We start from the raw sequence: 13,055 nt of genomic DNA on the forward strand, positions 1-13,055 counted from the left end.
GTTGCCACGCCTGAATGGGCCATCTACCCCCTTCTCACACACACACACACACACACACACACAAACACACACACACACACACACACACATACACCCTTCTCTGTGCAGGCCTGTGCAATGGAATGAGGTATACTCTGTGCTGGGAGGGGCAGCACGAGTGTGTGTGTGTGTGTGTGTGTGTGTGTGTGTGTGTGTGTGTGTGTGTGTGTGTGTGTGTGTGTGTGTGTGTGTGTAGTGTGAGTGCAGCAGGCTGCCATGCTGAAGCAATTCCCCCTTTTTGTTGCACAATTGGTCACAGTCTGAGCATGAGCTCTCTCTGATACCGAAGACGAGGGAGCGCCACCAGACCCACACAAGGAGGAAGAGGACAATATAAAGCAAAACCCACTCTCTATCAAGCCTAATGACTGTAATTGAACTTATATTCTCTCCACTTACACAACACACACAAAAACTACAGCACATAATATCTGCATAAATACTAACTATTTACTGTAGATATATATATATATATATATATATATATATATATATATATACCTTAGACTTAGCTTCTAAAAGAAGTTTATATATAAAGTTTGTATATATAACTTCTTTTAGAAGCTAAGTGTAAGGTAATTTGACGTCTATACATTTAGCAATTTGTCTCACAAGCAATTTGTCTTAAAGGAGTAGTTCACTTTAAAATGAAAATTAGCCCATGATTTGCTCACTCTCAAGCCATGGTGTATATGACTTTCTTCTTTCAGGCGAATACAATCTGAGTTATATTAATAAACACCCTGATGCTTCAGAGCTTTATAATGCAACCATCAGATTGAAGCTCATAAAAGTGCTCCACACGGGTTAATAAAGGCCTTCTGAAGCAAAGCGATGAGTTTGTGTAAGAAAAATATTCATATTTAAAATTTTTTAAAGTAAAATAACTAGCTTACGGCCAAACGAACATACAGATTCCACTTAAGTCTGAAGCGCAAATTATGCGACGCACTGCTGATATTTACACTACGCCATGACGCACTACACTACTTCTGACGTCAAGTTGTGTAAGTTGCAAGTAGACGGCGTATGGCTGTTTGGCCGGAAGCTAGAATTTTACTTTATAAAGTTTTAAATATGAATATTTTTCTTACACAAACTCAAGGCTTTGCTTCAGAAGGCCTTTATTAACCACCCGGAGCAGTGTGGAGTTCTTATATAATGGATGGATGCACTTTTTTGAGCTTCAGTCTGATGGTTGCAATCCACTGCCATTATAAAGCTCGGAAACGCCAGGGTGTTTTTAAAAAAAATTATTCTGATTGTATTTGTCTGAAAGAAGAAAGTCATAAACACCTAGGATCACTTGAGGGTGAGTAAATCATGGGCTAATTTTCATTTTAAAGTGAACTACACCTTTAAGAGCAGCAACAATTATATCACAGGATGCCACGCTAGGATAATACACTACACAGAAAAACTGAAAAGAAAAGATGAAGATTTTTTTATTTTATTAATAATTCTTTTTAATAATATAACATTTTTTTTATTATTTTAGTATATTACATGTATTTTTTGCTTCGTTTTTTGAGGGAAAAAATGTTTTTGACATTAATTGACATTAATTGTGTGAGGAACAGGCAAAAATGCCTTTATAAGAATTCATGAGAGAAGCAGCAGTTTCTAAATTATGAATGAATCGTCCTTTTGAGTTTTTTTTAATGAATCAACTGATCTAGCTCACAAAACTGAACTGAGTCGACTTAGTGAATTATCAAGTAGAAGAAATGATGACCGAATTTATATTTTGGAGGGAATTATTTCTGTAATATGTGTTGCTTAAGTAAATGTATCTTTAGGAACATTACACGTTTACTGGAAAACAAGGAAAAAGAGAGATATATTTGACCAGTTTTGCAAAGGCTCTGAGTCACAGATCACTGAAGATAGAAAATATCAACAGCATGAACACATGGATACTATTTCCACTATGACCACTTAAACAGCTCTTGAAATTCTGCGCAGTTTAAACTGAAATATTGTGTAAAATAAGTGTTTTATGAAAATTGATGAATTGTATCTACATCTTGCTAGATACCAGCAGTTGCCAGCATAAACCAGCCTGGACCAATTCATGCTAGTTTATGCTGGATTTTTCAGTAGGGTTAATTCATTCATTTGTTTTATAAATTACTGCATTTTACTGACCATCCCGCTCTTTAAATATCAGTGTCAGCAAGCAAACCATATCGAAGACTACTCAGAATACTATTTTCATGCACAATTTGACAATTTCACCAGCAAAATAATGCTACATTTTAAAGGTGCAGACAAATAAAATGTTTCAATTCTGGTGTTCCCCAAGGCTTTGTCCTGGGCTGCTCACACTTTGACGCCAAACGTAAAATGCAAAAGTTGTGTGGACTCCTTTTATGGTGCTTTTTGTCATTGAACATTGAGCTCAACAGCTCCTGCCCCAAATCATTTTCATAGCATGGAAATATGCAGCATAAACATTCTTTCTAATGTCTTTATTTATTTTGCTCATCTAAATTGGTGGTGATGTTTAGACCAAAGGAATGTGAAGTAATGCGAATACGAGTGGCACTGCTCTGTTGGTTTGGTCTTTCCCTCATGCCAGACTGGGCATAAATGCTGTGCAGTGGGTTTAATGGAGGGGATGTAAGTCTTTGCCTGCTCAACAAATAAACAGTTCACCAAGGAGCACAATACCGTATACACAGCAGTCAACAGGGCAGAAGACCCTCAGGCTCAGACACACACATGGACACACACACACACACTCCTAGATAGAGTGGCACAGTTACACACACAAAACATTTAGATACATCACAATCACCATACATTTTTTCATTCATATGCACACACATTCACTCCACACGCTTCACTTGACAGGGTCTTACTTTTAACGGTGAGGTACATGCTCTTGCTGATATCGGCTCCCACGTCATTGCTGACCTTGCACAGATAAAATCCAGCATCTTCCTCCAGGACGTGTTTTATGAGCAGAGAGCCCTTTTCCAGGAGCTGGATACGTGAACCCGAATTCAAGGCGATGGGCTGGAACTGAGGTACGCCAGCACCTGTGACACAAAACAGAAAAGGACCAATGTAACACTGTATATTAGGAAATGTAGTATATTTTTTATATTTAGAATATTATACTAAATACTTAATCTTCATCACATCTAAAGAATCTATTAGCATAACAAAATGCTGATATATGTATTACTGTAATCTAGGACATCTGATAATCCATCAGCATTACACTCGTTTTCATGATCAATATCAATTCTAGCTATGCTGTGTGTTTACATTCGATGATTTCTTTATTGGATTTAAAGATCTGAGGGGAATTGTTTTGTGTCATGTCTGGATTAGGATTAGAGGATACTGTGAGATTCAATATTACGAAATAAAACATAATACCACATGAGCAACTTAATCTGCCAAAGCCGTAACAAAATAAAATCATCTTGACTGTCAACGTGTGTAGAAAAAAAGGAACACACTTTCATTATATGCTCTTTTTAACATCTCTAAATGTTGTATATAGGATACTGTACCTGTTATAAATTGATAGAGATTGTTAATTAGTGTTAACATTATCCCTGTAATGCTAATGTGAGATATGTGAACTATGAGATACATATTCATACATCAGCCATAAAAGATTATCAGATATGATACTAATAAATACATACAGCATGCAAACATTTCTTTTTAGATCAAAAAAAAGATTTTTTTGGACAATTATTTCATTTGAGGGTTAAGAAAATGCTAAAGGAAACTATTAATACAGGGAATCTAGTCATTTGATTTCAGAGAATATGCCCAAAAATAGAAGAAAAGTACTCCTTTACCCACAATGCCACAATGCATTTCTATCCCCTTCAACCTCATAGACTCCATCTAGCCCTCTATTCTTTCATCCAAGCCCTGTTGAACTCCACTCGCCCAATGCGCAGCCCTCTTTTTTGTTGTGTATATGGATTTCCATTTGTGAGCTTTCATCTACAATGTGCAGAGAGGGCTTCAAACGCTCCTTCTCCTTCAGGAGGAATCAAGGTCGAGCGAGTCACCTGCTCCCATTCTAATCCAGTAATCCAGCTTCTTTGGCCATGGCCTCAATGGAAACATACACCTGTGCCCAGCCCACCTGTCCAGATAACCCCTAAACCACATTACTACCAAAGCCTGACTGAAATTAGGTACACCACACCAAACGTGTGCTTCAGGAGCCCCTTCATTACAGGGTCCTACCTTGCCTTTGAGATCTCACAGCAAAAACCAAACGCAAACAATGGGTTAGTGAGAACCAAAAACCTTTTTTTTTTTCAATAGTATAATGACTTTAGAACAGCAGCTATTTATGGTAATGTTTCTTCAGCCCAAAATACAATGATTTAAATTGAATCATCACAAATGGCAGTGTTTTATAAAATGAAATACATGTAAATGTATGTTGTTTTTCCAATAAAGCTGCACCTCAGTGCCTGCCAACATCAACACACCCACAGTGTTTACTGAGGATTTGATGACTAATGATGTAAAAAGGTGATTATTATTATTAATAATAGCTGGAAAACAGTTGGTGTTAAAAAAATTAAATATTTACCAAAAATACTGACCCTGCATAATGGTAATTATGATAGGAAAACTATGCAAAAACATTTTGTTTTTGGAGAAAACTGTGACCTGGAAATGTGTTTGTGAAGAATATTTCATGAATATTTCATTGCATCTTTGCCCGTAGACGGTCATATTTAACAGGAAATAATATATAATTATATATTTCAAATACTAACATACCTTTGGAGTGGTTCCAAACTATAGTGGGGATTGGGTTTCCCTTTGCTGAACAATTCAGGATCACCGACTTCCCATAAATGCCGTCCTGGTCTCTTGGCTGTACCTCAAAATGTGGTGGAACTGAGCATAAAAAAAAATGTATGATATAAAATGACATTGATTTAAATCAGGGTTTAGAGACTTTTAGAACAAAAACCAAAAACCTAAAAAGATGTCCATTTAAGATTATTGGTGAAAATATTATTGTTAAAAGTTAAAAGAAAAACCCATGTGATCTCAAACCTTTAACGATGAGCTGTATGCTATGCTCGACGGCTGCAGCCTCATTACGGGCAATGCAGGTGTAACTGCCGTTGTGAATCTCCGACAGGTTTGAAATGCGCAATGAGCTGGTGAAGTCTATGTTGTCGATGGTGACACCCAGGCTGGCATTAATTGGTCGTCCATCTTTGTGCCAGGTTATAGACATGGGCAGGTCGCCGGATATGACCACACAGGGGATGAAGACACGCTGACCGATGGAAGCGCTCTGAGAGTCGGAGTGTTGGATCAGAGGGGGCACTGAGAGAGAGAGAGAGAGACGATCAGAAACACACATGCAAACTATTATAATACAACACGGCGAAAAGTCACAGTACACTGGGGTAAAATAACCCGATATTGAAGATATCAAGATTTAATATCAATGTTATCTGAAGTTGAATTTGAAAATGGCAAAGCAAAAATCAATCAGTCGATACTTTAAAAAGTAAACTGGTTATTTAATTGCACTACTGTACTGACTAATGTTAAGGTAAGTACAAACATTTTCTCAATGTATATAGTTATTAGAACATTAATTCATATGTCTATACTGTCATTATACTTGTTCGAAAACATTGATTTGCCATTTTGAAACTTTTGAAACTGTTCTGTGCTATATTTTTAGTTGATAATTTGGCATGCAGTTTTCAACTTTACGCTTCGCCCACCCTGTTTTATGAACGCCGGCTCACCCACTTGAACATTTCTGGCCTCAACCCAGTTATAAATAGAAGAAAAGAAATTAACCCGTTAAATATGAAAGTATTGTGTAATCATTTAAGAGATTTTTCTTTATATAGAACCTTTTTGAACCTTCTTAACTTTTACTACTTTACTGTCAATTTAAAGGTGCAGTAAGCGATTTCTGAGAAACACTTTTGATATTTGAAATCCCAAACAATCACAGCCCTCCCTTCATTGCTCTGCCCACAAAATGCTCAAACAAGCAAGGCAAGAGTGGATATCTCTTTATCATAGCTGAAGCAAAGCAAAATTATGCTTCGCGAAAAATAAGGTGAAGATGTTACTATAGCTAACATTACAACAACAGCATATCTTGGTTCTGTGAAAGAGCAAAACCAATGTTACTCACATATGGAGAAGAAACAACACAAACTTGGAGTCTGTTTTCAGGCCTTTAGGTCTCTCCAGCTCTAGAAAGCTGTTCTAATATTAACCCGGGTCCTAAAGCTCTTGCCTGATCATAATCCCTCTTTTTCCAGTGATATTCCTCTGACCTTTTCTCATTTGTAATGTCTTTTAGCCATCTATCTTTCTACAATCTTTCTTCAAATCTCTCTCTCCGCTCCCCAATCATGAATGGGCACAATCATGATTGGCTCATTCTATCCCCTCCCCATCATGGGTGGACACGCCCCCTACTGCTGGTTGGCTCATTCTCTCCCCTCCCCCATCATGAATGGGCACGCCCCCTACTGCTGATCGGCTCATTCTCTCCCCTCCCCCATCATGAGTGGACACGCCCCCTACTGCTGATTGGCTACAAGAGTTTTGTGCTGCTCGGCCCAATCCACTTTCAACAGCGTTTCACAAAAATCACTTACTGCACCTTTAAGTTCAGTCTGTAAAACCTAAAACACTGCAAACACTTTTTTTTTTTTTTTTTACAATAAATTTCAAATCCTTTTTTAACAGTGTACAGTTACATTCTCCCGGCCTCCCCAATATCAAACAGCAGGCTTGATATACTGTAATCGTTGGCCAAATGTTATTTACATAAAAAACTAGCGGTTAGTGTCTTGACAAAACGGCTCAGAACATACACGATATGGGCTATTGGACAGAATATATGTGATCACACATGTACAATCATCTGTGATTTGCAATAATAAGGCTCCAGTCGGCCTTCATAACAAGTCATTACGGCTCAGAATCTAGAGATTTCACAGAGGAGGAGGCATAATGTAAACTAATGAGGGAGAAACAGAGCAAAGAAAGACAAAATAAAGAAGACGATAAAAGCGCCCTTTCGTTTCCAAGTAATTTCGGCATAATGCGTTCCCCGGGAGACTTTGCAAGCATGGTGCTAGTCAGCCTGTCGCGTTTGAGAATCAATGAGTTAAAATAATATTGAAATAAAGCAGCACTTCAGTGCTTATTTAATTCACAACAAAATGGGGATAATGGACTCCAGGGAATCCCTACGCACGCTTCTGAATTTTAAGCATGAATGGAGCAAATTAGCTAACTCAATCACATTTGTTCTATCTTTATGACTCTGAACTTACAAAAACAGATGCTTGCTTGGTTATTACATAACAACACGATCAAATATTTGCAGTTTAACTAGTGTCTATTTGAACTTTAACAATATAAATGTCTGGATTATTGTAATTGGTGTTCTATCTGTGCTTTGAGGTAAAGCTTTTATGTCATGTTGGAATTAGAGTAACTAAAAATATAAAAACCATTAGAGTCTTTATAGAACTTATGGTAATTTTGTAATTGGTAAATGACATGCAATTCTTTTGGAAGGCTAAAATGTTCTGTGGTTTGACATATACAGGTAAAACTATTGTGAACAGCATTACATATGCAGCTGATACATGAGCTCATATTGATTGAGAGATTACATGGAATATTTGCAATTTCAAATATACACCTGTCACAACGCAAAACCATTTAAATTGTCCATTGAACAATTGAACACAAATGATTATTAAAAATGGTGAAAAACTTTAAGGGCCCTATCATACACCCAGCGCAATGCGGCGCCAGACGCGACGCAAGTGTGTTTTGCTAGTTTCAGCCCGACGCAGTTATCATTTTCACGTCCTGCTCCACGTTGTTTAAATAGCAAATGCATATGCACCATCATTGTGCCCATGGGCTGCTGGTCTGAAAACGAGGTGTGTTCAGGCGCATTGTTGGAGTGTTACTATTTTGAGGAACTGATATAGACTGAGCCATTAACCAACTGAAACCTGGTCTAATGTCAATGGCGCAGTATTTTTTTGTTATTTAAAGAGCGCGTTAGTAATGTGCGCCTATAGGCGGGTCCACAACGCGCGTACACTCTGCTTATTACACACACAGGGACGCGCAGCAGCATGCAAACATGGCAAATATTAAAAATGAAAGGATTATAATGTAAAAGATTAATACTGTGTACATAAAGATATTGTGGAATCCGGCTTGTCCCGTAGATGGTCTCTAACTTGCGCACAAGCAGATCCGTTAGATCGCTAGAGGAGCGTTCAGTTTTTCCGCTTGCAAATTCCTCCAATGAGAATGGGAATGCTTTTAAAGGGAATGGGAGATGAGACTCTGGTTGTTTCTTTGCACGTTACGCCCATAACACACCCATTACTCTTTAAGAGAATAGGGACAACCCTTTTAGACCATGCGCCGGGTACGCCAACTAGCAAAAGTGGATTCGGACACCCCCTGAGTGTACTTGAGCTGTGCGCTATAGACCATGAGCTTAGATTGTTCAAATAGGGCCCTAAATCAGCCCTCCTTAAATCCCAATTTTTGGTGTCTCTTTATACGTTTTAAGGTCATGTATATTCAGATTTTCTCCTTTACTTTTAGCAGATACAAGTAAGTTCCCAGGAAACTAATAAAATATACTGATGACTCATTCTGAACTATGCGATTTTTTTGTTCAATCACATGCTTTCTAGAATGCGATTGCCCCAACTATGTAATAGCAAAGTCCTGTTCACTCGGCGGCCATATTAACAACGCCTCCGGGCAACTATTTTTGGCATCCAAGACCAAGTCCTGTCTACTTGAATGGGGGAATCCTGAAATCTAATTTAAATAATTAGAATAATTAAAATAATCTGACATGAACTGTCCCATAAATGTGTTTTTTCACACGTTTATATTTCAGGCGGGACTTGTTCCAACACATTTCTACAGTATAGTCTTTGGTAGTAGCAACTATAGACTATTTAAGAAAAGTACACTCTTCCATACACAGCTTTAAAACATGCCGGAATGAAAGAGAGACAATGGTATTGGTGCTTCTATGTGGAATTATGCAATGGGGGAAAGGTTCGTGAAGCTATGGCAACAATACTCCTGCCTTTATGATGTTTCCTCGAGTGACTACCACGACACAGAGAAAAAAGATAAATGTTGGCAAACGATTGCGGAGGCGCTTCGGCAACCCGGTGAATACTGGAATTAGCATTAGGCTAGTACAACCATTGGTTGTTTATGCTCTTGTTTTCCAGAAGTCAATCCGCCTTCTCAATGACATAACACACGTCGTTAAAGACAGCAAGCGATGATTGGTCGGGAAGCAACGGGTCATCTGACCTGTTTCTTGTCCACAACAAAATGTAGGAGTCAAAATCACATAATCTGACATGGTGACTATCATAAAAGACAAAAATATTGCATTAGTCATTTCAAAAGGAACCTGTGTGGTTGGGAATTTCGCTTGAGGGCGAAACATTTCCCCACACAGATTTTACATCAGGATCAAGTTAGTCGAGTGAATGTGCCATGTTAACCAAAAGAAAACTGCTTGGTTTGAAAGTGACTTTGCTTCACTATTGGCAATGGACCTTTTTTGGCCTGCAAAATTTGGCTAATGTGACAGCACCTTAAGTCAAAGGAGCCCACTTCCAAAAGTTTCTATGCTACTTTGGTCTTCTTTGCCAAGTTCTGACCTCTCCTCAAAAAGCACGATTTGAGGTATCTTTTTTTTATGTAGAACAGACAAGTATGCCAAGATGTAGTACATAAGGCATGGGTATACTTAATTTTCCATTTAAAGTACTGTAGTGATGACCCTGATTATAAAATGACCCCCGCCAACGATGTACCAATGATCACATTTAAAAATAAACACTTTTTGGCATACCATAAAAATAACCTGTAGCCCATCTGAATTATATAACAATTAGGCTATCCATCTCATAGTGAAAACCTTGTAGCCTACCAAAATTTCAATAACAGTAGAAGTGAAATATTATTGTCATTTTGAAATCTGGGTACCGTCTTACATTTTAAAATCCCGTACGGGGTAAGTTTGGTCCCGTCAGCGAGGCACGCAAACATGAAAGTCACGCGACTCTTAGACGGTTTGCGTTTTTAAGACTGTCTTTTTGCTCTCGCGATCTTCTATCATTACACTCTGACACCATATTTCTTGGCACACTTGTTTTACGTGTATTTGGCGCCACCTATTGTTGCGGGTGTATTATTGACATGTAAATTCTAGACCCTGAATATAAGACGTATCCGCTTTTTCAGATGAATTTCTAAGAAAAAAAAACATTGTCTTATATTCGGAACAATACGGTATACTCCTTTTGCTGTGAGCACAGAAAGACGTGTGCACTATCTAGTGGACTTTTTAATTTTCAAGCGCTCAAATCACTCGCACATGCACTGTTGTACGAGCACCGTCTGCGCACGCATACAGTGCATGGACCGCCGCGAAACACGGATGGCTGACGTGCCGTATACTTTGGGCTTTAGGGTTAGGGATTATGAATCACCAGTCATAAGTCCTAGCAATAGAAGAACACAACAATACCTAGTTATGCTAGCCTTAACAAAAATCATTGAAAAAAATGACACTGATCACTCTCGGGGTCATACCCCGGTGTTAAAATCTAGCCTTAATGTACCCTGACAGCAATAAAGTGTCGGTCCAGATCCGGCCCACATCTGGTATGTGTGAAATCCACATGTACCAGATGTGGGCCGGATCTGGGCCGACACTATATTGCTGTCTGGGTAATGGCTGACTTCTGTCTGCACAAGCAGTACCTTTCACTGTCACATGAACACTCCTGTGAATTTGTTTCTCTGGATCCACCAGCACGTAGCATGTGTACTCTCCCTCGTCCGAGTTTTGCACATTGGACAGCTTCAGTGTGCCGTTGTTCTCAAAGGCACGTTGGCGATGGTTGAAAGGGAGCAGTTTGGAATCCTTATACCACTTAATAGAGTAATAAGGGTAACCAATGATGCGACAGTGAATGTACGTGTCCCTCCCAGCAATGGCAGTGACATTTTTCATTGGTCGAATACTGGCAGGGCCTGTTGTGAGAAAGAACTATCAGTATACAGAGTCTTTGAATGTCAGTTGATAGGCTTATGTAGTACGTGTAAATATTTTAGTTTTCAGCTATTATACATATTCTGACAGTATCTAACTAACTAAAAATAATTAATCCTAACTTCAAACCCTCATGGAGGGTTTAACTTCAAGAGATACTCCACCCAAAAATGTAGTCATCCTCATGCCGACACAGATGTATATGACTTTATTTCTTCAGATGAACACAAATGGTGCATTTAATGAAAATAATTCATCTCTTTGAGTCCATATAATGCAAGAGAATAAGTCCCTCAAAGTTGCCACTGTACATAGTTACATAGTGTGTGTGTGTGTGTGTGTGTGTGTCCAAAATCTCCAAAAATCTCCCTTTAGGGACGTCTTCATTTGTAAATCTGGTATAAAAATAAAGTAATACAAGGTTTTTTAAAAATGTGAAAATGCAGAAAGTTTTGTGTGATGGGTAGGTTTAGGGGTAGTGTTACAGTAGTGTAAGGGGATAAAATATACAGTTTGTACAGTATAAAAACCACTACTACATCTATAGAATGTCCCCATTTAGATAGCTAAGTAAACGTGTGTGTGTGTGTGTGTGAGAGAGAGAGAGAGAGAGAGAGAGAGAGAGAGAGAGAGAGAGAGAGAGAGAGAGAGAGAGAGAGAGAGAGAGAGAGGAAAAAAAATAAATCTAATATTTTAAACTTAACAACAATCCATCGCTTCCAGCCAATCATCATATGAGTAAACATCAGCACGTTGTAAAGTGTGATGTAAGCATATTGTGAAACCTGAGCTGACAGTTAGTCAGAAGAGATGGCTTAAAGTTTAAAAACGTAGAAATATTAGTATTTTTCTCACACAGACACACTTATATTATGTTATACTTTTGAAGAGACTGGAGTCGTATGGATTTTCATCGTATTCATCATGGTTTTTGAAGCTTGGATTACATGGACTATGGATTATATGGATTATACCTGTATGTGTTCTTCTGAACAAAGAAAGTCATATACATCGGGGCGGCATGAAGGTGAGTAAATGATGACAGATTTTTGGGTAAACAGAGTTTTAAATTAGCACAACGTAGCAATAACCAATGGGAGTGAAGGCAGTAGAGCTTAACTGTAGAGGAAGTCTATCATACCTGGAGAGCTCTATCCATTAGCATTTCCATTCATCTAATCACCATTCATTCCTATTCCTTTCAAAATTAGGCAGAGGCTATTTGTACTAAGTGCATTAGAGGTGAACGTGATTTCACCAAATGCAACATGTTCCTGGATAAACATCTTTGTTGATCATGGAACAACATTCAAATCAACCAATCAAATGTGAGGTTTACAGTCTAGTTTAGGTTTAGAACCAGGATTATGTGCTTCTACATCCATATGTCTAACCAAGTTGTGTTCCAAATTTGAAGGTCATTTCACAAAATTTGAGCCCGCTAAAAGGTTTAAATTACAGTACCCTTTGTAACGCAATGTCAAAACAGTTTTCACAGGATGCATTTTGAGTGTTTACACATTCGAATGAGACCTAATTTATGAAGATTACTAAAATATGTGATAGGGGAAAAAGAGTGCCACTACTGGGACTCTGACAGTTAACTGACTATAAGCGAAGTGGAACGCAGCAATGCTCAACTGCAATCTCAAACTTTACTCCCATTGGTTGACTTCACATTGAGTATCTGCTCATTTGCATAAAGTTAAACTTTGCTTTTTGTTGCACCGTCATTGGTCACTGCTTAAGAGCCAAATTTCAGTAAAAAATCCAATCACTTCTAGTTGCTTTGTTGTTACAAATCCCTGTCACTGAGAACACCACTTTTAGGAGGCTTCACTGCATTGACAATCTAAGACTACAAAATTTCCTTCGAACTAAAAACGCCATATAG

The 13,055-nt window shown here is 38.2% G+C and overlaps 1 protein-coding gene across 2 annotated transcripts in view; it reads right to left on the reverse strand.

Annotated features, from left to right (window-relative positions):
* The window catches only part of dscamb (Down syndrome cell adhesion molecule b), a 157,624-nt gene that overhangs the window by 36,954 nt on the left and 107,615 nt on the right, over positions 1-13,055 (reverse strand). For both annotated transcript variants that reach the window (XM_079885910.1, XM_079885911.1), the window contains exons 8-11: positions 10,870-11,142; positions 5,095-5,373; positions 4,813-4,932; positions 2,904-3,083 (exon numbers count right to left, since the gene is read on the reverse strand). In XM_079885910.1, the coding sequence (XP_079742036.1) occupies positions 2,904-3,083; positions 4,813-4,932; positions 5,095-5,373; positions 10,870-11,142 (852 nt within the window). The remainder of the gene's footprint in view (positions 1-2,903; positions 3,084-4,812; positions 4,933-5,094; positions 5,374-10,869; positions 11,143-13,055) is intronic.

The sequence above is a fragment of the Squalius cephalus genome (genome assembly GCF_949319135.1).
Source record: "Squalius cephalus genome assembly, chromosome: 11".
Lineage (NCBI taxonomy): Eukaryota > Metazoa > Chordata > Actinopteri > Cypriniformes > Leuciscidae > Squalius > Squalius cephalus.